Source organism: Moschus berezovskii, chromosome 21 (genome assembly GCF_049115385.1).
Source record: "Moschus berezovskii isolate FMDL1 chromosome 21, NW_MosBer_1.0, whole genome shotgun sequence".
In the NCBI taxonomy this organism is placed as follows: Eukaryota; Metazoa; Chordata; class Mammalia; order Artiodactyla; family Moschidae; genus Moschus; species Moschus berezovskii.
The window spans coordinates 62835110-62862129 of NC_142480.1; the positions used below are offsets into that span (position 1 = coordinate 62835110).

Consider the following 27020-nt stretch of genomic DNA (forward strand, 5'->3'; position numbering starts at 1 on the left):
GAAAGACTTTCTAAATAAACCTCCAAAGCATAAATCAGAAGGTTAAAAATTAATGGATTTGACTCTAGAAAACTCTAGTTTCACATCATAAAGAACATCATAGACAAAACTAATAAATGAGCAATAGATTAGTATTACTAATCTATAATACACAAGAAAATCTCAGTTATCAATAAAAAAGTACCTGAAGACCCAAACGAAAAACCAGAAAGAATACTAACAGGCTGTTCATAGGAGGGGAACCCAAATGGCTAAACTGTACATGAAGAGGTACTCAAACTCACTAATAAGAGATACGAAAGTAGAATTAACAAGTGCTGGTAAAGAATCTGCCTACAATGTGGGAGACCTGGGTTCAATTTCTGGGTTGTGAAGATCTCCTAGAGAAGGGAAAGGCTACCCACTACAGTATTCTGGCCTGGAGAGTCCCATGGACTGCATAGTCCGTGGGGTTGCAAAGAGCTGGACATGACTGAGGGACTTTCACTTTTCACTTTTATATTCATCAAGGTGACAAAGTTTAGAAAGACCAACTATGCCGAGGACTGTCGGGGATGTGAGCAAACAGGAACCCGTGCGCCCCGCAAGTTGGAGTGCCATGGCTGCAGCAACTGGCTAGTGTGATGACCTTGAAGTACGCGTGTACCCTGTGACCATGTAATCCTATCCCTGGAGCACAAGCCTCGGAAAAAGTCTCCCTGAGACTCCTAAGTGGAGCTGCGCAAGGACATTCATGGCAGCACCACTGTGGGAGCTGGGGACGAGCTGAATAGCACTGCCAGCAGGATGGACACGCATGGGAGGGCAGATGCACTCCATGGAGCACAGTGGAGTAGGCCGCAGCACTGCACAGGCAACAGCTGGACAAAAGCGAGAGACAGAAACACACGTGGCAAATTCACACAAGCCTAAAATGTATAAATACAGGAAACAACACTATTAATCATTCAGAGACACAAACTTGAAGACATAGGTCATCATTTAAAAAGGTGTTTATGAGGGACTTCCCTGGTGGTCCAGTGGTTAATATGCCACCTTCCAAAGCAGGGGGTGAGTGTTTGATCTCTGGTAGGGGACCTAAAATCCCACATGCCTTGAGATCAAAAAACTAAAACATAAAACAGAAAGCAATATTATAACAAATTCAATAAAAACTTTAAAAATGGGCAACATCAAAAAAATGTAAGAAAAAAAAGGTATCCAAGATATGCATGAGAATGAGCATCAGAGATGGAAGGAAAACACTCGGTTTGAAAACAGGACACCGAAAGTTCGCACGGACTGATGAATTCTCTGTATCAGATTCTCTGTATCTCTGATGAATTCATATCCAAAAACACTCCCAAATAAATTAACAAGAGTAGACTTACGATCACAAAAATGTCTTTAGAAGCATGAATCAAAGTTAGTCCCTCCCAACTTCTGTTCATATGGAAGCAGCAGGTGTGCTCGTGCGGGGCCCTTTCCTTCTTAAACATGAGTCCATTGGGTCCCTGAGGTCTCTTGGGAACCAAGCAGTCTGATTATTAAGTTAGTGAATTCTTCCAGCCTGGGTTAATGGTCACCATGTAGGTCTGCTGGGGATTCTGTGCTTCTTCTAGAACAGACCTTTCTCTGCCCTCTTCTTTCCACAAACACACCCTTTCAGAGTGTGCAAATCCTGTCACCCCTCTGCTCTGAGGATTGGCGTGGGGTTGGCCTTTGGAGAGGGATGGATGAGCTGCCCACCCAAGGCTCCTTCCCCAGCCTCCAAGCATTTTCTCTCTTCCACCGGGGTTTACTTGGTGAGTGTAAAGTGGGGTTAGGGAGAACGGGGAACAATCCTCTCATTCTCATGGATTCAGATATGTCTAAGGTCTTTCTCTTTTGAGGCCCTAATCATAAATTCAACATACTGAAACAGTTTAGACTAGAACAGTAGGGGAGGAAAGGAAAACAGGGCTAGGGGAAGGGAAGGGAACAGGAGTGGGAGGAGAGGGGCAGGGAGAGCAGGCAAGAAACAGAAAACCAAGAGGGTGACACCAGGACTCTAGGAGCCAGGGTGGGCGTGGGAACACCACACCCTTAGTGACGAGCACCACTTCGATTTGTATAAGCCTTGGTTGTGGCTGCTCTGACATGACTGTGGTCCCCCCCTTTTACTGCTGGAAAATGGCTGTGGAGAAGCCTTGGCAATGTCATGGAGAAACTCCTCCTGTCTGAAGACAGAATCTTCTGCCAAAGAACCTCCAGCAATCACGATTGGGCTTCCCTGGTGGCTCAGAGGTTAAAGCATCTGCCTCCAATGCGGGAGACCTGGGTTCGATCCCTGGGTCGGGAAGATCCCCTGGAGAAGGAAACGGTAACCCACTCCAGTATTTTTGCCTGGAGAATCCCATGGACAGAGAAGCCTTGTAGGCTACAGTCCACGGGGTCGCAAAGAGTCAGTCACGACTGAGCGACGGAACCGAACGGAAACTGGAAACTTACTGTGCAAATGACAGTTTGATCCGCGCTTGAATTTCCATCCATTCTTCTTTTATAATCTTTCCACACTGGAGCATCTCCTTTGAAAGTATCTCTGCCTTTGTCAAATTCTTTGAAGCTTCCCTGAACCTGAGTTGTGTTCAGAAAACTTTACATTTGGTGCTGCATTCTGGGGCCCCAGCTCCTGGGCATCCTTGGCTTTCATACTGCCCATCACCCTTCCTGAGTCACCTATCAACTTTTGATTTGGCCTTTAAAATTAAATGCAAGCATTATGAATGGTATTTCTACCTGTAAAGATTAGAGGCAAAAGGATACTTTTGAAGGGAGAGTAAGGCTTGCCCCAAGGTATGGAACAGCTCAACCGAACACTTGAAAACATCTGTATTGTCATTGTATGGAGGCACAATGGAGCTGGTGAGGATTTCTTTGGCTTTTTCTGCATGTTGTTTTGCTTGTAGTGACATTCCTGTGGACAAAAAAAAAAAAAAGGAAGTCTCAGTTTCTCTTTCACTTCAGCTGGACAGGAATATAGTTGATTCTGGCCAGGGAATCTAATGCGGTGACTTCACATATCTGCAAGTGGCACATGGAGATGTATCAGGGCAGTGTGAAATACCATCATCCCTGGAAGAAACAAACACTGGAAGTACTCAAAAATAAAAATTTTTCCTCCAAATGTTCTTTTTGGAAGTCAACAGAATAAGCAGAAACTGAACAGCTCTGAAACTTCACCAATATCAGATATAAAATGTTTTAAATAATTATAAGAAACAAAAGGAATTTACAAAGACTACAGCATTCTGGGAAGGAAATAAAATTTTCATAAATTTTACTACTGGTTTTGTGATACCAATCTTAATGGAATACTAAAAATCCTGAATCTTCTGCTCACCCATCCATAATTATAACTTTAAAGTTTCTTTAACATAATACAAATATGATGATATCTACCAAGACTGACAAATAATTCCAATGAGATAAGGGGCTAATGTGCTACAATCTCTTCTTTCTATGAGGTAAACAAATGGAGTTTAAAAACCAGTTACTACCAAGAACTAATTCCCAGCGGGTTCGAGTGTTCTTCCACTGGCATATTCATTTGTGGAAAGGTGATATTAGGGGTGTCAGGACTTTCGCTTTCCTGTTCCCTCACCTTCTTCCCTACAACACACCCTCCACTCATATCCATACTCCTGGTCTTAGATTCTTCATTACATGCAATTGTATCTTCAATCTCTAAAAAAAAAATAATAAAGCTGTCAAAATGTGAATTTCATTCTGTTCCTATGTCTATAAAACAGAATAGATTTTCTGATGGAGAAACTCCAGGGCATGTATTTGCTGTATCAATCAGGGAACTCAAACAGGGCTCTGTGACAGGCTGAAGGGTGTGATGGGGAGGAAGACGGGAGGGAGGGGACATGGGTGTACCTGAGGCTGATTCTTGTTGATGTATCACAGAAAAATACAAAATTCTGTAAAGCAATCATCCTTCAGTCAAAAAAAAAAAAAAACAAGAAGAAATAAATAAAGGCAAAAAGAAAAAAATCCACGGTATGCTAGTTTTATAGGAGCACTTACAGAATTTTGTCTAATTTTTTTAAAGCACATAATCAATCTACCAGAAATTTATTAGTGCCGATAAAATATGCAATATTATAAAAGACATGATCAGTTCAGTTCGTCGCTCAGTTGTGTCTGACTCTTTGTGACCCATGGACTGCAGCACGCCAGGTCTCCCTGTCCATCACCAACTCCCAGAGTTTACTCAAACTCATGTCCATTGAGTTGGTGATGTCATCCAACCATCTCATTCTCTGTCATCCCTTTTCCTCCTGCCTTCAATCTTTCCCAGCATCAGGGTCTTTTCCAATAAGTCAGTTCTTCGTATCAGGTGCCCAAAGTATTGGAGTTTCAGCTTCAGCATCAGTCCTTCCAATGAATATTCAGGACTGATTTCGGAAATCAGTCGGATCTCCTTGCAGTCCAAGGGACTCTCAAGAGTCTTCTCCAACACCACAGTTCAAAAGCATCCATTCTTTGGCACTCAGCTTTCTTTATGATCCAACTCTCACATCCATACGTGACTATTGGTAAAACCATAGCTTTGACTAGAGAGACCTTTGTCAGCAAAGTAATGTCTCTGCTTTCTAATATGCTGTCTAGGTTGGTCATGGCTTTTCTTCCAAAGAGCAAGTGTGGCTGAAGTCACCATCTGCAGTGATTTTGGAGCCCCAAAATATAAAGTCTGTCACTGTTTTCATTGTTTCCCCATTTATTTGCCATGAAGTGATGGGACCAGATGCCATGATCTTAGTTTTCTGAATGTTGAGTTTTAAACCAACATTTTCACTCTCCTCTTTCACTTTCATTAACAGGCTCTTTAGTTCTTCTTCGCTTTCTGCCATGAGGGTGGTGTCATCTGTGTATCTGAGGTTATTAATATTTCCACTGTCAATCTTGATTCCAGCTTGTGCTTCATCCAGGCCAGTGTTTCTCATGATGTACTCTGCATATAAGTTAAATAAGCAGGGTGACATTATACAGCCTTGACGTACTCCTTTCCCAATTTGGAACCAGTCTGTTGTTCCATGTCCAGTTCTAACTGTTGCTTCCTGACCTGCATGCAGGTTTCTTAGGAGGCAGGTCAGGCGGTCTGGTATTCCCATCTCTTTAAGAATTTTCCACAGTTTGTTGTGATCACACAGTCAAAGGTTTTAACATAGTCAATGAAGGAGAAGTAAATGTTTTTCTGGAATTCTCTTGCTTTTTCTGTGATCCAATGGATGCTGGCAATTTGATCTCCAGTTCCCCTGCCTTTTCTAAATCCAGCTTGAACATCTGGAAGTTCACGGCTCATATACTCTTGAAGCCTCACTTGGAGAATTTTGAGTATCACTTTGCTAGTGTGTGAGATGAGTGCAATTGTGCAGTAGTTTGAACATTCTTTGGCATTGCCTTTCTTTGGGATTGGAATGAAAACTGACTTTTTACAGTTCTGTGGCCACTGCTGAGTTTTCCAAATTTGCTGGCGTTGTGGATGCAGCACTTAACAGCATCATCTTTTAGGATTTGAAATAGCTCAACTGGAATTCCATCACCTCCACTGGCTTTGTTTGTAGTGATGCTTCCTGAGGCTCACTTGACTTTGCATTCCAGAATGTCTGGCTCCAGGTGAGTGATCACACCATCGTGATTAACTGGATCATGGAGATCTTTTTTGTACAGTTCTTCTGTGTATTCTTGCCACCTCTTCTTAATATCTTCTGCTTCTGTTAGGTCCATACCATTTCTGTCCTTTATTGAGCCCGTCTTTGCATGAAATGTTCCATTGGTATCTCTAATTTTCTTGAAGAGATCTCTAGTCTTTCCTATTCTATCATTTTCCTCTATTTCTTTGCATTGATCACTGAGGAAGGCTTTCTTATCTCTCCTTGTTATTCTTTGGAACCTCTGCATTCAAATGGATTTACAGTTCCTTTTCTCCTTTGCTTTTAGCTTCTCTTCTTTTCTCAGCTATTTTTAAGGCCTCCTCAGACAACCATTTGTCTATTTCTTCAAGGAACTTGAACTCAACCTACTGGAGGCAGCATGGGTTGAGGTTCAAGAAAGATAGCTCTGAAATCACACTGCCCAGAAAGGATTTCCTGTTCCATCACTTACCCAGAAATTTTGGCCTTATCTTTCTGGACTGTAGACAGAGATAATAACATTACCTGCCTCATCGCACAGTAGGGAAGTGTGTGTGTGTGGGTGTGTGTGCATGCACGTGTGTGTATGTGTTAACTCACTTCAGTCGTGTCTGAGACTTTGTGACCCCATGGACTGTTGCCCATCAGGCTCCTCTGTCCATGGGATTCTAAACAAGAATACTGGAGTGGATTTCCATGCCTTCCTCCAGGGGATCTTCTGGATCCAGAGATTCAACCTGTGCCTTTTAAGTCTCCTACATTGACATGCAGGTTCTTTACCATTAGCGCCACCTGCTGATGACTAAAGGAAATTATATTTGGAAAATAGCATGGTGCCTGGCACTCCATGAGACCTCAGTAATTAGTATATACTGCTTTTATTTTAATTTGAATTAAAAAAGTCCATAATGCAGAAAGGTAGCAGACTGTGGTGGGAAAGCATCATTTAAAATCTCGATGCCAGAACATTGGCACTGGCAACCAAAATCCTAGATCTGAGTCTTGGATCACCTATTAACAGTCTGACCTGGGGCAGCCTGTTTCAAATCAAACTAGTTGTTTCTTCTGAATCTAGAAAATAGGGGGTAGAGGGGTGTGGTTTGAACTAGATGATCTCCAAGGTCCCCTCTGGCTCTAATAGTCTTTGATCTAACAGGTAGGACCAGTCTATAGTCAGGTTCGGCTAAATTTATTGGGTGGCAGTTGTATGCATAGCATTGTGGTGTTTTTCACTTCACTTCATTTATTTACTCATTGGGCCAATCAATGATGCTGGGAAGGCAGCAGCATCATTATCAATGTCATCTCTTTTCAGCTGAAGGTACAGCGATGTGCTCTTGTACATTTTGTCCAAGGTTGCCAGTCTGTGTTTTTGCCTTCTCTGCATCCATTCTCCCTTGCCCTATTTTCTTTTGAGAACACCCCTACACACTCAGTCCATGTGATTTTGTCAAGGCCAGCCTCTCCCCCAGGATCCAATGGAAGCAAAGTCAGGTCTTGCCAATCAGACCATCTGTGTATGTTCAGTTGCTAGGTCATGTCCAACTTTTGGCAAGCCCATGGACTGTAGCCTGCCAGGCTCTTCTGCCCACAGGATTCTCCAGGCAAGAATACTGGGGTGGGGCTTGCCATTTCCTCAGACCAGTTCTTGTCTTTGGCATACAACCCAAGTCATCCCAATAAGAATCCCCAAACTGTGAGATTTTGGGAAAGATACATTCTTTTTTATCCTGGGAATGCTGAGGAGGGAAACCTGAAGCTGCTGGCAACCTTGCTGCCACTATGTGGGCAAAGTTGGGCTAAGAATGGCGCCAATAGAGGAAAGCAGAGTCAAGTGCTGGAGAAAGAGAGGAACGGAAATCTGATCATGTTGTTTGAAAACGTGGATCTGGCTAAGTTTACAGTAAGACTTACCCTTGGATTTTTAAGGTGTATGAATCAATAAGTTACCTTTTGTTTACTGCCAGCTTGATTTAGCCTTTTATTTTGGGGGGAGGGGTTTGGTTTCACAGACAAGAGATTTTCCATCAATACATATATGAATGGATTCTATTTTAGGCTCCGACTCTAGAACCTAGGCCATTTCTACAATGCCTTCAAAGCTAACAAATCAATTTTCTCCTAAGAACTGTTTTTAAGATCATAAAGAATAAAGCTCTGCAGGGTTAAAATCTTCCTTCTCTTTTTTGCATATTATATTAGAAAATCATATTGGCTGTGAAAGGAAATGGCATCTCAATGTGTGGAGAGGAGAATATCCAAGAAAAACCTGACCCCCCTAAAGTTAAGCCAAGTCTGGTAAAAATGTAGAAACCCACCGGCTGATCCTCCGCAGCCTGGAGCAGACTCACCTTTCAGCTGAAGATAACCCTTCGCCAGGTTAACATGCGCCTGGGCCAGCTTCCAGTGGGAATCACCATAGCAGATCCTTGTCAGAGCCATGCAGTGCACAAGCTCACGGAGAGCCTTTTTGTACTGAAGGAAGGAGAAACAGGCCCACTAGTCAGTCGACGAGGCACAAAATCAATGTGCACTTTTGTGTCTTCAGTATACATCTATACAGTGGTGATTACGGGCCAGGCATGGTTTTAAATGTGTGTCATACATCAGAGAACAAAACTAAGATCTGATTTGGGTGGCAGGTATTCTTCTGGTTGGGTGAAATAGATAATATACATTTAAAAAATGGTAAAATTTATAGTACATTTAAGTTTATAGTACAAAGATATGTTTTTGGGGGGCAGGGTATTTATCTGGTTGGGTGAAATAGACAATATACATAAAAAACAGTAAAATTTAGAGTACATATAAGTTTATAGTAGATAGTGGAAAATGTTATGGAATAAAGAAGCTGCCCATAAATGACAAGCTCCTATATATTCAGACACAAGTGGGCCAGTGGTGGTAGTTTTCAAATATCACCCTCTAGTTCTCAATTCAAACATCCTCTTTAGTAGCTGGGATATTAGCACAGCCAATGAGGTCAGCAGGACTTTGCAAACAGATTTTGTTAAAGGAGTAAGAAGCACACTTTCCTCCAGTGCCAGGACAAAAAGAATAGTGAATGGTGTGGATTCTAGCTGCAGGTCAGCTTGGAGCAGCAGTATTCTCAAAGCAAGGCTGGTGGGTATAAAATACAGCTCCGAAATTCTTTGACACTCCTTCCATCCAGAGGTGGTGGTCTATGTCCCTGTTCTTTGACTCTGGGTTTATGACTGCTTGGCTAAACTAACATGGAGGCAGTGAGGCAGCACCACTTTTTAGGCCCAGGCCTTTAGAACCGGCAGCTTCTACTCTCTGTCTTCCCTTAGGTACTCACTCCTGGAACTTGCTGTGAGCCGAAAGGTGTCTCCCACCCCCAGATTCATTTGTTGGAGTCCTAAATACTTCAGAATATAACTGCATTTGGAGAGATGAACTTTGAAGAGGTGAAGAAGTTAAAATGAGGCCGTCACAATGGGGGCCTCATCTAACATACTGGTGTCCTTATAAGAAGAGGAGACATGAGAAATGGGCACACACAGAGAAATACCTTGTGAGGACAGGGAGGGCAGGAATCAGCAAGGCATGGAGAGAGGATGCTGAATAAAATCAACCCTTTCAACACCTTGACCTTAGACTTCTAGGCTCCAGAACTGTGAGAAAACAAACTTTCTTGGTTGAAGCCACCCAGTCTGCGGTATTTTGCCACGGCAGTCCCAGAAGACTAATAGCTTAACCATGATTTCATGAGGAAGCCTAAGTGGCCCCACAGAGAGGCCTCCACGGAAATGAGCTGATGACAGCATCAGTCGATCAGCTGCAGAACTCTGCTACCCTGGCAGCGGATGCTCCACACCTGCTGAGCCCAGCGGATGCTGTATGGAGTAGAGCTGACCAGACCCTATTGAGCTCTTCACAAACTGTAGGTTCATGAGCGAAGTTAATGACTGTTTTTGTTTTACACCACTAAGTCTTGGTCTAAGACTGCCTACCCTGGTGGCACTAGTGGTAAAGAACCCGCCTGCCAATGTAGCAGAGATAACAGATGGGGGTTCAATCCCTGGGTCGGGAAGATCCCCTGGAGGAGGGCATGGCAACCCACTCCAGTATTCTTGCCTGAAGAATCCCATGGACAGAGGAGCCTGGCGGGTTACAGTCCATGGGGTTGCAAGGAATCCAACATGACTGAAGCGACAACACACACACACACACACACACACACACGTCTTGGAATGTGATATAGCAATAGATGGAATAGCAAAAGAGAAGGTAGAAGGTACACAGCCTCAGGGAGTAAAACAGAGGAAGAATGGTAAGAATAAGGAGAGTTCAGTTCAGTTCAGTTCAGTCGCTCAGTCGTGACCGACACTTTGCGACCCCATGAATCACAGCACACCAGGCATCCCTGTCCATCACCAAATCCCGGAGTTCACTCAAACTCATGTCCATCGAGTCAGTGATGCCATCGAGCCATCTCATTCTCTGTCGTCCCCTTCTCCTCCTGCCCCCAATCCTTCCCAGCATCAGAGTCTTTCCCAGTGAGTCAACTCTTCGCATGAGGTGGCCAAAGTATTGGAGTTTCAGCTTTAGCATCAGTCCTTCCAATGAACACCCAGGATCGATCTCCTTTAGAATGGACTGGTTGGATCTCCTTGCAGTCCAAGGGGCTCTCAAGAGTCTTCTCCAGCACCACAGTTCAAAAGCATCAATTCTTCGGCAATCAGCTTTCTTCACAGTCCAACTCTCACATCCATACATGACCACTGGAAAAACCATAGCCTTGACTAGATGGACCTTTGTTGGCAAAGTAATGTCTCTGCTTTTTAATATGCTATCTAGGTTGGTCATAACTTTCCTTCCAAGGAGTAAGGGTTTTTTAATTTCATGGCTGCAATCAGCATCCGCAGTGATTTTGGAGCCCAAAAAAATAAAGTCTGACACTGTTTCCCCATCTATTTCCCATGAAGTGATGGGACCAGATGCCATGATCTTTGTTTTCTGAATGTTGAGCTCCAAGCCAACCTTTTCACTCTCCTCTTTCCCTTTCATCAAGAGGCTTTTGAGTTCCTCTTCACTTTCTGCCATAAGGGTGGTGTCATTTGCATATCTGAGATTATTGATATTTCTCCCGGCAAGCTTGATTCCAGCTTGTGCTTCTTCCAGCCCAGCGTTTCTCATGATGTACTCTGCATAGAAGTTAAATAAGCAGGGTGACAATACACAACCTTGACGTACTCCTTTTCCTATTTGGAACCAGTCTGTTGTTTCATGGTCAGTTCTAACTGTTGCTTCCTGACCTGCATATAGGTTTCTCAAGAGGCAAGTCAGGTGGTCTGGTATCCCATCTCTTTCAGAATTTTCCACAGCTTATTGTGATCCACACAGTCAAAGGCTTTGGCATAGTCAATAAAGCAGAAATAGATGTTTTTCTGGAACTCTCTTGCCTTCTCCATGATCCAGCAGATGTTGGCAACTTGATCTCTGGTGCCTCTGCCTTTTCTAAAACCAGGTTGAACATCTGGAAATTCACGGTTCATATATTGCTGAAGCCTGGCTTGGAGAATTTTGAGCATGACTTTTCTAGTGTGTGAGATGAGTGCAATTGTGTGGTAGTTTGAGCATTCTTTGGCATTGCCTTTCTTTGGGATTGGAATGAAGACTGACCTTTTCCAGTCCTGTGGCCACTGCTGAGTTTTCCAAATTTGCTGGCATATTGAGTGCAGCACTTTCACAGCATCATCTTTCAGGATTTGAAATAGCTCCACTGGAATTCCATCACCTCCACTAGCTTTGTTCATAGTGATGTTTTCTAAGGCCCACTTGACTTCACATTCCAAGATGTCTGGCTCTAGGTGAGTGATCACGCCATCGTGATTATCTTGGTCATGAAGATTTTTTTTGTACAGTTCTTCTGTGTATTCTTGCCCCCTCTTGTTAATATCTTCCACTTCTGTTAGGTCCACACCATTTCTATCCTTCATCAAGCCCATCTTTGCATGAATGTTCCCTTGGTATCTCTAATTTTCTTGAAGAGATCTCTTGTTTTTCCTATTCTGTTGCTTTTCTCTATTTCTTTGCATTGATTGCTGAGGAAGGCTTTCTTCTCTCTCCTTGCTATTCTTTGGAACTCTGCATTCAGATGCTTATATCTTTCCTTTTCTCCTTTGCTTTTCGCAGAGTTGTGTAGAAAACCCAGGAGACCCAGGATACCCGAACCTCCAGATCAATGCCTAAGCTCAAAAGACTTGCACTTCCACACAGTTTCCATGTGGGTTATAAACACATTCACTTTGAAACATTCCCTTGACAACAGTACATAGCCAGACACTTGATCCCAAAACAGCTGCTTTTCTGACTTAGAAAGAGAAGCTGAGGGCACACTCTGCTCACTCCACAGTGATAAAGGAAGATGGCATTGTGTTTTTTTCCTATAGGAACATTTTTCTTTCTACAAAAATAATACATGCTCATTATCAAAATGTTGCTGTTGTTTAGTCTTTAGTCACTAACCTGTGTCCTATTCTTTTGAGACCCTATGGACTGTAGCCAACTAGGCTCTTCTGTCCATGGGATTTCCCAGGCAAGAATACTAGAGTAGGTTGCCATTTCCTTCCCCAGGGAATCATCCCGACCCAGAGATCAAACTTGCATCTCCCGCATTGGCAGGCAGATTCTTTACCACTGAGTCAACAGGGAAGGTCCATTATCAAAACACAGTGAGCAAAAAAAAGAGGGAAAAAAGAAAAATCACCCGCCATTGCACCTCTTCAAGATAAGTAGGTAGCTAAATCTCTTTCTAGTCTTTATTCTTTTGACACTATATATCTTTCTTTTTAAAAATAGGCTTATACGCTACATACCTGTTTGCAACTTGTTTTCACAATTTGTGAACATTTCTCCATATCATCTTCTGTGATGATAATTTTTAATGGCTGTACAGTATTTTACTGTATGGATATATCATAAGTGAGTTATTCAACCCACAAATATTTGAGCACTTAGGTTGTTTTAAAAGTTTTTTCCTCTTTGAACATCCTATGTGGATAGCTTTGCTCATATCTCTAAGTATTTTCTTAGAATGAATTTCTGGGAACATGACAATTGGGTAAAGGATACGCAAAGCCCTGAGGCTTTACTGGAGTTTGCTAGACAGCTTCCATGAGAAGCTGCTTCCATCCCACATCTCCCTTCCAGCATGGCATGTGAGCATGACATGCCCCTTACACAGTGCCCAGCACTAGTTGGGGGTTAACTTACCAATTTGTCAGTTAACTATTTCTCCTTGTTTTAGTTTTCATTTTTTTTCTGCAAAGCTAGTAAGGCTGAGCATCTTCATGTGTTTATTGGCTTCATGTGTATGTATTTCTTCTTTTGGGAAACATCTTTTTATGGTTTCTAAGAGCCAGGAAATTTAGGAAATGGCTTCCTCAGACACAGAGCAAATGAATACAGTGTATGAGAAAGAAATAAATTATAAAAATGTTGGGAAGTCTAGATAGTTTGCCAAAAAGAGAGGGGGACCTGATTTGATGGTGAGTCTATCCCAACCACTAGATTCCAAGGAAGGGCTATATGCAGCTGAGAGTCTGCCTCTCAGATCACAACGTGGGTCCTCACTACCTGTGTCACGGACCAAGGCACAGAAAGAGGGGCCTGTCCCCTCTCTGCTTTCTCATTTGCTAGAATGTGTAGTCCAGATATCCTTTTTGATTTTCCAAACTTTACCCTGCCAGTTCCAGTGGCTTTGACCAATAGGCCTGGGTAAGAGAAGAGAAGTATGTGTAGGCAGACAATCTCAGAACTGGGACGAACCTCGGAAATCACCTAGTTGATCTCCTCAGTTTAAAGAAGAAATGTAAGACCAGAGAGGCGAAATGATTTACCACCAAGTGGCAGAATCAGAACTTCACAGTCAAGCTCCTTGATGCAAAGTCCAGAGCTCTTCCCACAACATCATTCTTAATATTAAAACATGCGACTCTGAGGATCAGTTTGGCCATAAATGGCCAAATGGGCATTTCATACACAGCTCTTGGTATCTAAATACTATTCTCTATTAGGATGAAACAGCATTCCCTGAAACCACAGCTGGAACAGGGAAAGTACAAGATGAAACCAAAAAATCTTGTTGTGCCTGAAATCAAGGAAAGAATTATAGAGACATATCAAGAACTCAGAAGCCAGACTGAAGGGGCTCCCATGGCAAATATACAATAATTTAAGTTTTGATGATGATAATGGATTGTAACACATTGAAAAATAGGATTTCTTGAACCCATGTTGATATAAATAAATGAACAATGATGTGTGAAGAAGGGAAAGCTCTTCCTCATAAAAAGAATGCCAGTAAACAAATATTGAAAGCATGGCAAAGTCAGAGAATCACCATTTGACAAACATCATAGCAATAACTGATTCGGGTGAGAATCATCAATGCATGTTAAAAGTAAGGGGTGAAGTTCTGAAGAGGAATAGGATATATTCATAGTGTTAATGATTCTCCCACAGAATACTGATTAATTAAAAATGGAAGAATAATAATTCTACAGTGAAGAAACCTTCCAGATTGCACCTTAACCAAGTGATCAGATTTAGCAACACAGTAACGAGACAAACAGACATCAGTTCAGTTCAGTTCAGTTCAGTTGCTCAGTCGTGTCCGACTCTCCACGACCCCATGAACCACAGCACGCCAGGCCTCCCTGTCCATCACCAACTGCCGGAGTTCACTCAAACTCATGTCCACAGAGTCGGATGTACTTACCATTAATTTTATTTGGCAAAAGAATAAGAAGTGAAAACCTACTTGGGGAAGAGTATGGGACTGGGAAGAAGGTGCTAGAGACAAAGTTCAGTTCAGTTCAGTTCAGTCGCTCAGTCGTGTCCGACTCTCTGCGACCCCATGAATCACAGCACGCCAGGCCTCCCTGTCCATCACCAACTCCCGGAGTTCACTCAAACTCATGTCCACAGAGTTGGTGATGCCATCCAGCCATCTCATTCTCTGTCGTCCCCTTCTCCTCCTGCCCCAAACCTTTCCCAACATCAGAGTCTTTTCCAGTGAGTCAACTCGTTGCATGAGGTGGCCAAGGTATTGCAGTTTCCATGCATCCTAATAAGATGCACCAGAAAGGGCCCTTTTTCAGGTCTGTGGGATTTCTGCCCCAAATGCATAATCTGATTCTAATCATCAAGAAAACACATGACAAATTCAAATTGGGGGGTATTCTACAAAACAGTTGGCGTATATATTTGTGGCACCTGCCAAATTCTTTTGTTGAAGCCTTAACCCCCAACGGGGCATGTGGAGATAAGGCCTCTAAAGATGTAACTCAGGTGAAATGAGGTCATAAAGTTAGGGCCCTGCTCCAATAGGATTAGCGTCCTTTTGAGCAGACATGCCTCTCTCTCCTCCTCCCCCAGCCCTCCATGCACAAAGGGGGGTCATGCAAGGACACAGCTTGAAGGTGGCAGTCTACAGCCCCAGGCATGGGTTCTCACCATGCAGCAGCTCTCCTGGCACCTTGGTCTTGGACTTCCAGTCTCCAGGATTGTGAGCAGTAAATTTCTGTTGTTTAGGCTACCCAATCTGTAGTATTCTATTATAGCAGTCCAAGCAGACTAATACAGTATTTTTCACAAATATCAAAATTGTGGAAGACACAGACAGGCTAAGGAACTGATCTGACAGATTTGCTGGTGTTTTGTGCTTGTGCTCAGCCATGTCTGATTCTTTGCAGCCTGCCAGGCTTCTCTATCGAATTCTCCAGGCAAGAATACTGGAGTGGGTTCCCATTTCCTGCTCTAGGGGATCTTCCTGACCCAGGGGTTGAACCCACCTTTCTTGTATTGGCACGTGAATTATTTACTGCTGAGCCACCTAGGAAGTGCTTTTCTAATAGATTAAAGGATACTAAAGAGACCTTGTGGCTCAGCTGGGAAAGAATCCACCTGCAATGTGGGAGACCTGGGTTTGATCCCTGGGTTGGGAAGATCCTCTAGAGAATTCAGGAATGGGTACCCACTCCAGTATTCTGGCCTGGAGAATTCCATGGATCCATGGGGTCGCAGAGTCAGACATGACTTAGTGACTTTCACTCACTCAAACTCACTCACGCAAAGAGACATAATAATTCTAGTCAGCATGATTTCATGGACTAAAACATGACTCTGTCTAATGTTTTTCCTATAAAAGATACTACTGAGATAATTGGAGGAATATGAATAAGGTTTATAGATTAGATAATAATATGTACCAATGTTAATTTCCTAAGGATTAAAGAGTTAATAAGCAAGGTCCCCACCCATCAGAACAAGACCCAGTTTTCCCCTCAGTCAGTCTCTCCCATCAGGAAGCATCCATAAGCCTCTTATCCTCATCCATCAGAGGGCAGACAGAATGAAAACCACAATCACAGAGAACTAACCAAGCTGATCATATGGACCACAGCCTCGTCTAACTCAGTGAAACGTGGGAGCCATGTAGGGCCACCCAAGGCAGACAGGTCATGGTGGAGAGTTCTGACAAAACGTGGTCCACTAGAGAAGGGAATGGCAAACCCCTTCAGTACTTCTGCCTTGAGAACACCACGAACAGTATGAAAAGGCAAAAAGATAGGACACTGAATAACTCCCCAGGTCGGTAGGCGCCCAATATGCTACTGGAAATCAGTGGAGAAATAATTCCAGAAAGAATGAAGAGACGGAGCCAAAGCAAAAACAACACCCAGTTGTGGATGTGACTGGTGATGGAAGTAAAGTCTGATGCTATATAAAGAACAGTACTGTATAGGAACCTGGAATGTTAGGTCCATTAATCAGGGTAAATTGAAAGTGGTCAAACAGGAGATGGCAAGAGTAAACATGGACATTTTAGGAATCAGTGAACTAAAATGGACTGGAATGGGTGAATTTAACTCAGATGACCATTATATCTACTACTAGGGGCAAGAATCCCTTAGAAGAAATGGAGTAGCCCTCACAGTCAACAAAAGAGTAAGAAATGCAGTACTTGGATGCAAGCACAAAAACGACAGAATGATCTCTGTTCATTTCCAAGGCAAACCATTCAATATCACAGTAATCCAAGTCTATGCCCCAACCAGTAATGCTGAAGAAGCTGAAATTGAACAGTTCAATGAAGACCTACAAGACCTGCTATAACTAACACCCAAAAAAGATGTCCTTTTCATTATAGGGGATTGAAATGCAAAAGTAGGAAGTCAAGAGATACCTGGAGTAACAGGCAAATTTGGCCTTGGAGTACAAAATGAAGCAGAGCAAAGGCTAACAGAGTTTTGCCAAGAGAATGCATTGGTCATAGTAAACACCCTCTTCCAACAACACAATAGAAGACTCTACACATGGTCATCACCAGATGGTCAACACCAAAATCAAATTGATTATATTCTTTGCAGCCGAAGATGGAAAAGCTCTATACAGTCAGCAAAAACAAGACTGGGAGCTGACTGTGGCTTAGATCATGAACTCCTTAGTGCAAAATTCAGTCTTTGAACATGGAAAAACAGACTGGTTCCAAATAGGAAAAGGAAAACGTCAAGGTTGTATAATGTCACCCTGCCTATTTAACTTCTATGCAGAGTACATCATGAGGAACTCTGGGCTGGAAGAAGCACAAGCTGGAATCAAGATTGCCAGGAGAAATATCAATAACCTCAGATATGCAGATGACACCACCTTTATGTCAGAAAGGGAAGAGGAACTCAAAAGCCTCTTGATGAACGAGAAAGAGGAGAGTGAAAAGGTTGGTTTGGAGCTCAACATTCAGAAAACGAAGATCATGGCATCTGGTCCCATCACTTCATGGGAAATAGATGGGGAAACAGTGGAAACAGTGTCAGACTTTATTTTTTCGGGCTCCAAAATCACTGCGGATGCTGATTGCAGCCAGGAAATTAAAAGACGCTTACTCCTTGGAAGGAAAGTTATGACAAACCTAGATAGCATATTAAAAAGCAGAGACATTACTTTGCCAACAAAGGTCCGTCTAGTCAAGGCTATGATTTTTCCAGTGGTCATGTATGGATGTGAGAGTTGGACTGTGAAGAAAGCTGATTGCTGAAGAATTGATGCTTTTGAACTGTGGTGCTGGAGAAGACTCTTGAGAGTCCCTTGGACTTCAAGGAGATCCAACCAGTCCATTCTAAAGGAGATCAATCCTGGGTGTTCATTGGAAGGACTGATGCTAAAGCTGAAACTCCAATAATTTGGCCACCTCATGCGACGAGTTGACTCACTGGAAAAGACTCTGATGCTGGGAGGGATTGGGGACAGGAGGAGAAGGGGACGACAGAGAACGAGGTGGCTGGATGGCATCACCGACTCGATGGATATGAATTTGAGTGAACTCTGGGAGTTGGTGATGGACAGGGAGGCTTGGTGTGCTGTGATTCATGGGGTCTCAAAGAGTCAGACACGACTGAGTGACTGAACTGAACTGAACTGACTGAGGGAAAACCACTAGACCATTCAGGTATGACCTAAATCAAACCCCTTACTATTATACAGTGGAAGTGACAAACAGATTCAAGGGATTAGATCTGATAGAGTACCTGAAAAACTATGGATGGAGGTTCATGACATTGTACAGGAGGCAGGAATCAAGACCATCCCCAAGAAAAAGAAATGAAAAAAAGGCAAAATGGTTGTCTGAGAAGGCCTTACAAATAGCTGAGAAAAGAAGATAAGCTAAAGGCAAAGGAGAAAAGGAAAGATATACCCATTTGAATGCAGGGTTCCAAAGAATAGCATGGGGAGATAAGAAAGCCTTCCTTAGTGCTCAGTGCAAAGAAATAGAGAAAAATAATAGAATGCGAAAGACTAGGGATCTCTTCAAGAAAATTAGATATACCGAGGGAACATTTCATGCAAAGATGGGCTCAATAAAGGACAGAAATGGTATGGACCTAACAGAAGCAGAAGATGTGAAGAAGAGGTGGCAAGAATACATAGAAGAACTGTACAAAAAAGATCTTCACAACCCTGACAAACACAATGGTGTGATCACTCACCTAGAGCCAGACATCCTGGAATGCAAAGTCAAGTGGGCCTCAGGAAGCATCACTATGAACAAAGCCAGTGGAGGTGATGGAATTCCAGTTGAGCTATTTCAAATCCTAAAAGATGATGCTGTTAAGTGCTGCACCCAATATGCCAGGAAATTTGGAAAACTCAGCAATGGGCACAGGACTGTAAAAGGTCAGTTTTCATTCCAATCCCAAAGAAAGGAAATGCCAAAGAATGCTCAAACGACCATACAATAGCACTCATCATAGTTGCTGGCAAAATAATGCTTAAAATTCTCCAAGCCAGGCTTCAATAGTACGTGAACTATGAACTTCCAGATGATCAGGCTGGATTTAGAAAGGGCAGAAGAACTGGAGATCAAATTGCCAACATCTGTTGGATCACAGAAAAAGCAAGAGAATTCCAGAAAAACATCTACTTTTGCTTTATTGACTATGCCAAAGTCTTTGACTGTGGATCGCAACAAATTGGTGGAAAATTCTTCAAGATATGGCAATACCAGACCACCTTACCTGCCTCCTGAGAAATGTGTATGTAGGTCAAGAAGCAACAGTTAGAACTGGACATGGAATACAGACTGGTTCCAAATCGGGAAAGGTGTACATCGAGGCTGTATATTCTCACCCTGCTTATTTAAATTATATGCAGAGTATATCATGCAAAATGCCAGGCTGGATGAAGCATATGCTGGAATCAAGTTTTCTGGGAGAAATATCAATAATATCAGATATGCAGATGACACCACACTTATGGCAGAAGGCAAAGAGGAACTACAGAGCCTCTTGATGAAAGTGAAAGAGGAGAGTGAAAAAGTAGGCTTAAAACTCAACATTCAGAAAACAAAGAACATGGCATCTGGTCCCATCACTTCATGGCGAATAGATGGGGAAACAGTGACACACTTTACTTTGGGGGGCTACAAAATCACTGCAGATGGTGACTGCAGCCATGAAATTGAAAGATGCTTGCTCCTTGGAAGAAAAGCTATGACAAACCTAGACAGCATATTAAAAAGCGGAGACATTACTTTACCAACAAATGTCTGTCTAGTCATAGCTATGGTTTTTCCAGTGGTCATGTATGGATGTGAGAGTTGGACCATAAAGAAAGCTGAGCACCGAACAATTGATGCTTTTGAACTGTGGTGCTGGAGAAGACTCTTGAGAGTCCCTTGGACTGCAAGAAGATCCAGCCTGTCAATCCTAAAGGAAATCAGTCCAATATTCATTGGAATGACTGATGCTGAAACTGAAACTCCAATGTTTTGGGCACCTGATGCAAAGAACTGACTCACTGGAAAAGACCCTGATGCTTGGAAAGATTGAAGGCAGGAGGAAAAGGGTACAACAGAGGATGAGATGGTTGGATGGCATCACCAACTCTACGCATATGAGTTTGAGTGAGCTCCGGGAGTTGGTGATGGACACGGAGGCCTGGCATGCTGCAGTCCATGGGGTTGCAAATAGTTGGACATGACTGAGTGACTGAACTGAAGTGAACTCAATAATTGTAGTGTGGTTATGTTGGAAAAATTTCTTTATTCTTAGGAAATTGGCACTGACATCTTTAGGGGTAAAAGACCATGTATTTTTAACTTTAGTTCAGTTCAGTCGCTCAGTAGTGACCGACTCTTTGTGACCCCATGAATCACAGCACGCCAGGCCTCCCTGTCCATCACCAACTCCCGGAGTTCACTCAAACTCATGTCCATCGAGTCGGTGATGCCATCCAGCCATCTCATTCTCTGTCGTCCCCTTCTCCTCCTGCCCCCAATCCCTCCCAGCATCAGAGTCTTTTCCAGTGAGTCAATTCTTCACATGAGGTGGCCAAAGTATTAGAGTTTCAGCTTCAGCATCAGTCCTTCCAATGAACAAAAGCATCACTTCTTCGGTGCTCAGCTTTCCTCACAGTCCAACTCTCACATCCATACATGACCACTGGAAAAGCCACAGCCTTGACTAGACAGACCTTTGTTGGCAAAGTAATGTCTCTGCTTTTTAATATGCTACCTAGTTTGGTCATCACGTTCCTTCCAAGGAGTAAGTGTCTTTTAATTTCACGGCCGCAATCAGCATCTGTGGTGATTTTGGAGCCCCCCAAAATAAAGTCTGACACTGTTTCCACTGTTTCCCCATCTATTTCCCATGAAGTGATGGGACCAGATGCCATGATCTTCGTTTTCTGAATGTTGAGCTTCAAGCCAACTTTTTCACTCTCCTCTTTCACTTTCATCAAGAGGCTTTTGAGTTCCTCTTCACTTTCTGCCATAAGGGTGATGTCATCTGCATACCAGAGGTTATTGATATTTCTCCCAGCAATCTTGATTCCAGCTTGTGCTTCTTCCAGCCCAGAGTTCCTCATGATGTACTCTGCATAGAAGTTAAATAAGCAGGGTGACAATATACAGCCTTGACGTACTCCTTTTCCTATTTGGAACCAGTCTGTTGTTCCATGGCCAGTTCTAACTGTTGCTTCCTGACCTGCATACAGGTTTCTCAAGAGGCAGGTCAGGTGGTCTGGTATTCCCATCTCTTTCACAATTTTCCAGTTTCTTGTGATCCACACAGTCAAAGGCTTTGGCATAGTCAATGAAACAGAAATAGATGTTTTTCTGGAACTCTCTTGCTTTTTCCATGATCCAGCAGATGTTGGCAACTTGATCTTACTCTCTGATATTCAGAAAAATAATGGCAGTGTGTGTGAAGAAAATTAATGGTTACCAATTGGTACATCTTACAACTTTTCTGTAAGTTGATAAGTTTTTTATAGTTAAAAAATGACCAAAGAATAGTTTTTCAAGAGGCAAATTAGCCAAGTTAATATTTTCTTTAGAAAACTTTAAAGGCTTCCTAGGACATCTGAGAGTTGGAAAGACTTGCCTCTCCAATGGCATTTCACATCAGCCCACAGCTTCTCATCACTTGAAACATAGTTACGCTGCTTGTGTCAAACCAAAATTTCAGGTGTGCTGTTCCCTCTCCCTAGAACTCCTTTCCCTCAGCATCTCTATGTTGGATCCTTCTCTTCTTCAGGTGTCAGCTCAGATGTCACCTCCTCACAGAGGCCCTCCCTTACCTAAGAGAGGCCCACCGTATTTCCTCCAGAGCACTTGGCACAATCTCTGGTTAGCTAGTTTTTTTACAAAGTCGACTGCTCCTTAGCTGCATGGGGGCATGAAGCTGTCTGTCCTGTTCACCACTGAATCCAGGCGTTCTTCATCTGAACTTTGCCTCACAGGAAATGATTTGGCCACCATTCCAGATGGGCTTCCCTGGTGGCTTAGTGGTAAAGAACCTGCCTGCTGATGCAGGAGATGTAGGTTTGATTCCAGCTAGGGAAGATCCTATGGAGAAGGAAATGGCAACCCAGTATTCTTGCCTCAGAAATTCTTGCCAGCTCAAAAGAGTTGGAGATGACTTAGCGACTAAACAACAACAACCATTTTAGATGCATAGAAGAAAAGTTGATCCTTCACATACACCACATGCCTTTGGGCGCTGGGCTTGATTCTCTTGCATAGTTCTGGTGAGCAGGCTGCCAGATGAGACTTGCATAGCACACAGACTGGCACATAGTGGTACTAGAGGACATCTGGTGCGTAATGAATATCAAGACCCAATCCACACCTTCTCTCCCCATTCCTGGCTCTTCTTCCTGGATTCATGACACTAACAAAGGGGACTGACAAAGTCCCTGGTCCCCCAAGCTGGCTGAAACCTCAGTCAGGAATTGTATAGACCCTCTCGGGCTCACTCTTGTCTCTCTACCTCCTATGCCCCCTTTGTTACCAGGTTTCACCCATTCATATTCAAAACTCTTATTAAAGATTTCAGTATTTCTACTGCCTCTGCCAAAGAATGCTCAAACTACCACACAATTGCACTCATCTCACATGCTAGTAAAGTCATGCTCAAAATTCTCCAAGCCAGGCTTCAGCAATACATGAACTGTGAACTTCCAGATGTTCAAGCTGGTTTTAGAAAAGGCAGAGGAACCAGAGATCAAATTGCCAACATCTGCTGGATCATGGAAAAAGCAAGAGAGTTCCAGAAAAACATCTATTTCTGCTTCATTGACTATGCCAAAGCCTTTGACTGTGTGGATCACAAGAAACTGTGGAAAATTCTGAAAGAGATGGGAATACCAGACCACCTGACCTGCCTCTTGAGAAACCTGTATGCAGGTCAGGAAGCAACAGTCAGAACTGGACATGGAACAACAGACTAGTTCCAAATAGGAAAAGGAGTACGTCAAGGCTGTATATTGTCACCCTGCTTATTTAACTTCTATGCAGAGTACATCATGAGGAACTCTGGGCTGGAAGAAGCACAAGCTGGAATCAAGATTGCTGGGAGAAATATCAATAACCTCTGGTATGCAGATGACATCACCCTTATGGCAGAAAGTGAAGAGGAAAAGCCTTTTGATGAAAGTGAAAGAGGAGAGTGAAAAAGTTGGCTTGAAGCTCAACATTCAGAAAACTAAGATCATGGCATCTGGCCCATCACTTCATGGGAAAATAGATGGGGAAACAGTGGAAACGGTGTCAGACTTTATATTATTGGGCTCCAAAATCACTGCAGATGGTGATTGCAGCCATGAAATTAAGAGATGCTTGCTCCTTGGAAGGAAAGTTACGACCAACCTAGACAGCATATTAAAAAGCAGAGACATTACTTTGCCAACAAAGGTCCATCTAGTCAAGGCTATGGTTTTTCCAGTGGCCATGTATGGATGTGAGGGTTGGACTGTGAAGAAAGCTGAGTGCTGAAGAATTGATGCGTTTGAATTGTGGTGTTGGACAAGACTCTTGAGAGTCCCTTGGACTGCAAGGAGATCCAATCAGTCCATCCTGAAGGAGCTCAGTCCTGGGTGTTCATTGGAAGGACTGATGCTAAAGCTGAAACTCCAATACTTTGGCCACCTTATGCGAAGAGTTGACTCATTGGAAAAGACCCTGATGCTGGGAGGGATTGGGGGCAGGAGAAGAAGGGGACGACAGAGGATGAGATGGCTGAATGGACATGAGTTTGGGTAAACTCCGGGAGTTGGTGATGGACAGGGAGGCCTGGCATGCTGCGATTCATGGGATCCTAAATAGTCAGACATGACTGAGCTACTGAACTGAACTGAACTGAACTGAACTGCCTCTGCCATATTTAGGCCCTCATAATTCCTTGCCAGGATTATTGCAAACGCCCTCTGAACGGGCCCTCCTCCTCCAATTTACGTCCCTCCTCTTCCTCCTCTATTCAGGTATCTGAGGTTTGAGTGATCATTCCAAAAACTCAGACTTGCTCATGGCCCTTTCCGACTTATAATCCTGTGATAGTTTCCAGCACCCTGAAGAGAAAGTGTAAACTTTTTCTGGGTGTTGAACACTCTCTGGGCCCCAGCTCTGGTCTGTAATCCAACCTCAGTTCCTTCCCTGTATAACTAAAGCCTGCTTCCCACATATTTCCATGTATTTCACCAAAGAGGCTGTGCGCCCTCAGACCATTGACTCTCGCCCATCTGCCACCTCCACTCAGAACACACTGTCCCCTGTCCGACCTGGCCCTCTCTCCTACCTAAGCACTGTTATCAGTGCAGTCCAAGTAGCTCCCATCTGCAGAGCATGCCTCAGGTGCTGTTGCTCCTCCAACTCTAGGGTCACTGCTCACACATTCTCCCCTCAACCCCAGGTTTTGCATCTGTATCACCTGAGCTTGTGTCTGTCACAGAACTTATGCTGACCATCATTAGCTATCTTCCTAACCAGGTCATGAGATCCTCTGAGGCAGAGGTTATAGCTTTCCCCATCATGCCCCGAGCCCCTGCACAGCACTTGGTACACATTAGAAGTGAAGTGAAAGTCACTCAGTTGTGTCCGAGTCTTTGCTACCCCATGGACTATACAGTCAGTCCATGAAATTCTCCAGGCCAGAATACTGGAGTGGGTAGGCTTTCCCTTCTCCAGGGGATCTTCCCAACCCAGGGATTGAACCCAGGTCTCCCACATTGCAGGTAGATTCTTTACCAGCCGAGCCACAAGAGAAGTCCAAGAACACTGGAATGGGTAGCCTATCCCTTCTCTAGTGGATTTTCCTGACCCGGGAATTCAACCAAGGTCTCCTGCATTGCAGGCAGAGTCTTTACCAAATGAGCTATCAGAGAAGACTGGTACACATTAGGTATACAGTAAATCTTTATGAAATAAATAAATGGACGAATTAGGACCTGGCACATGTTGAAGCTGAACCTCCAATGCTTTGGTCACCTGATGTGAAGAGCTGACTCATTTGAAAAACCCTGATGCTGGGAAAGATTGAATGCGGGAGAAGAAGGGGATGACAGAGGATGAGATGGTTGGATGGCATCACCAACTCAATGGACAAGAGTTTGAGTAAACTCCAGGAGTTGGTGATGGACAGGGAGGCCTGGTGTGCTGCAGTCCATGGGGCTGCAAAGAGTCGGACACGACTGAGTGACTGAACTGAACTGAACATAAGAGGTAGTAGAGAAATACAATTGAATGAATGAGTAAATGAATAAAACCCTGAAGAGAGATGGTAAAGAAGTATGCAGAAACAGAAGACTAAGAATTTAAGAAACACAAGTTCTGTGACTACAGAAGCTTCATCTGCTTTGTGCTGTGTTCCAGTGCCGAGACCTGGCACACAGGAGGAGCTCAAGAAACACTTACTAACTCATGGGAAGCCACTTTAGCAGGTCAAAGCCACAACCAGTCGGTCTAGTGTACACTTGTCAAAGGTCAGGGCAGACTCCTTTGTTCCTTTGTGCACTCATTCAGCAAACAACATGCTGACTGTGCCCTGAGGTACTATATCACTCACACCATGAAAAGGCACTGTCATGTATTTTCTCTTGTGCCAAACTCCTGAGAGTAGGAATGCAACCTGAAGTATCCTACTCCTCAGTTACCAGAGTACGTGTATGAAAAGAAATGTTCCTTACCTCATGACTGCTGGCATAGGACTTTGCTTTCTCTTCAGAGAGGCGGAGTTTCTCTCGAGGAGGCTGAAACAGTGCTCTCTGAAGCAGCTGGTTTTGCAGTTTCTTTCTAGGTGTTATGCTGACGGCAGAAACAATTTCATCCAGGTGGTTGGATATGTGAGTTTCCTGTGATTCTTGCATATTTTTATATACATTACTCTCTAATTTTTAAATAGGAAAACAAAAGTATTAATGATAATTTCCACCATTACTTTTAGAAATACATATTTTTCCTAGAAATTGAGGCTAGAATTTAAGAAAATTTCAACACTATACCCATGGCTTCTTTGAAACAAATAGCATCTATCCGAAAAGCTCCTAGTGGCTAATACTAACTTCTTTCAGATGGATTTCAAGTTTTAACTAAATCAAACATTCTTTGTCCTATGTATGTATCATATGTGTGTATATGTATGTTTATACACATACATATTCATGTATTTTATATATTATATACGACATATGACATATTATATATGTCAGTAGGAATCAACTCTCAAAGAGCTCAGATTAGATCTGTTGAACCCCAAGTAACTGTGAAATGGGAAAAAAATTGACATGTTAAACTTTCACTTCCAGCTAAGATGAAGGGATGAGATTTATCCTCTTGCCTTAAGTAACCAACCAATCAACAGAAAATCTACCAAACAACAACAAAACAACCATTGGCAAAAAGGGTGTGAAACAATTGTCAAAAGACAGGACATGAGACGTGAGAAATGGAAAAATGAAACAAAGTGAGAAGCTTGACTGTCCCAGCTCATTGCTTTGAAAAAGTTTCTGGATCATGCAGGGTAACCCAGAAGTTACCCTGTGGACTGAGTTGAGGAAATAGACTTGAGCATCTGGGGAGACCAAGGAGGCTGTAATGCACGGAACAGATTACTAGAGAGGACAGAGCTGCCCAGAGAAGACCCCAGAGATTAGCATCCTCAAGAAAGGGGGAGAATACTGATAGCATGAGTGTAAGAAAACTACTTGAGTCTGGAGAAAGATTCCTCTAAGAACATTGAAAGGAAGTATCTGGTGCTCACCAAGGTTGGCAGTGCCTGTTCTCACTGACCAGACTGGAAAAACTCATAATTCATGAGGCAGAGGGTAAAGTATTCAGAAAGTTTTTATCAGTGTGTTAGTCACTCAGTCATATCCAACTCTTTTGGACTGTCACCAAGCTCCTCTGTCCATGGAATTCTCTACGCAAGAATACTGGAGTGAGTAGCCATTCCCTTCTCCAGAGGGTCTGCCTGATATAGAGATCAAACCTGGGTCTCTCACATTGCAGGCAGATTCTTTACTGTCTGAACAACCAGAGAAAATCTAGGAATATTGCAGTGG

General features: G+C 43.2%; 1 protein-coding gene across 2 annotated transcripts in view; it reads right to left on the reverse strand.

Annotated features, from left to right (window-relative positions):
• The window catches only part of TTC23 (tetratricopeptide repeat domain 23), a 168300-nt gene that overhangs the window by 83307 nt on the left and 57973 nt on the right, over nt 1-27020 (reverse strand). For both annotated transcript variants that reach the window (XM_055417708.2, XM_088829693.1), the window contains exons 3-6: nt 25647-25846; nt 8012-8135; nt 2785-2935; nt 2470-2595 (exon numbers count right to left, since the gene is read on the reverse strand). In XM_055417708.2, the coding sequence (XP_055273683.2) occupies nt 2470-2595; nt 2785-2935; nt 8012-8135; nt 25647-25826 (581 nt within the window). In that variant the 5' untranslated portion in view covers nt 25827-25846. The remainder of the gene's footprint in view (nt 1-2469; nt 2596-2784; nt 2936-8011; nt 8136-25646; nt 25847-27020) is intronic.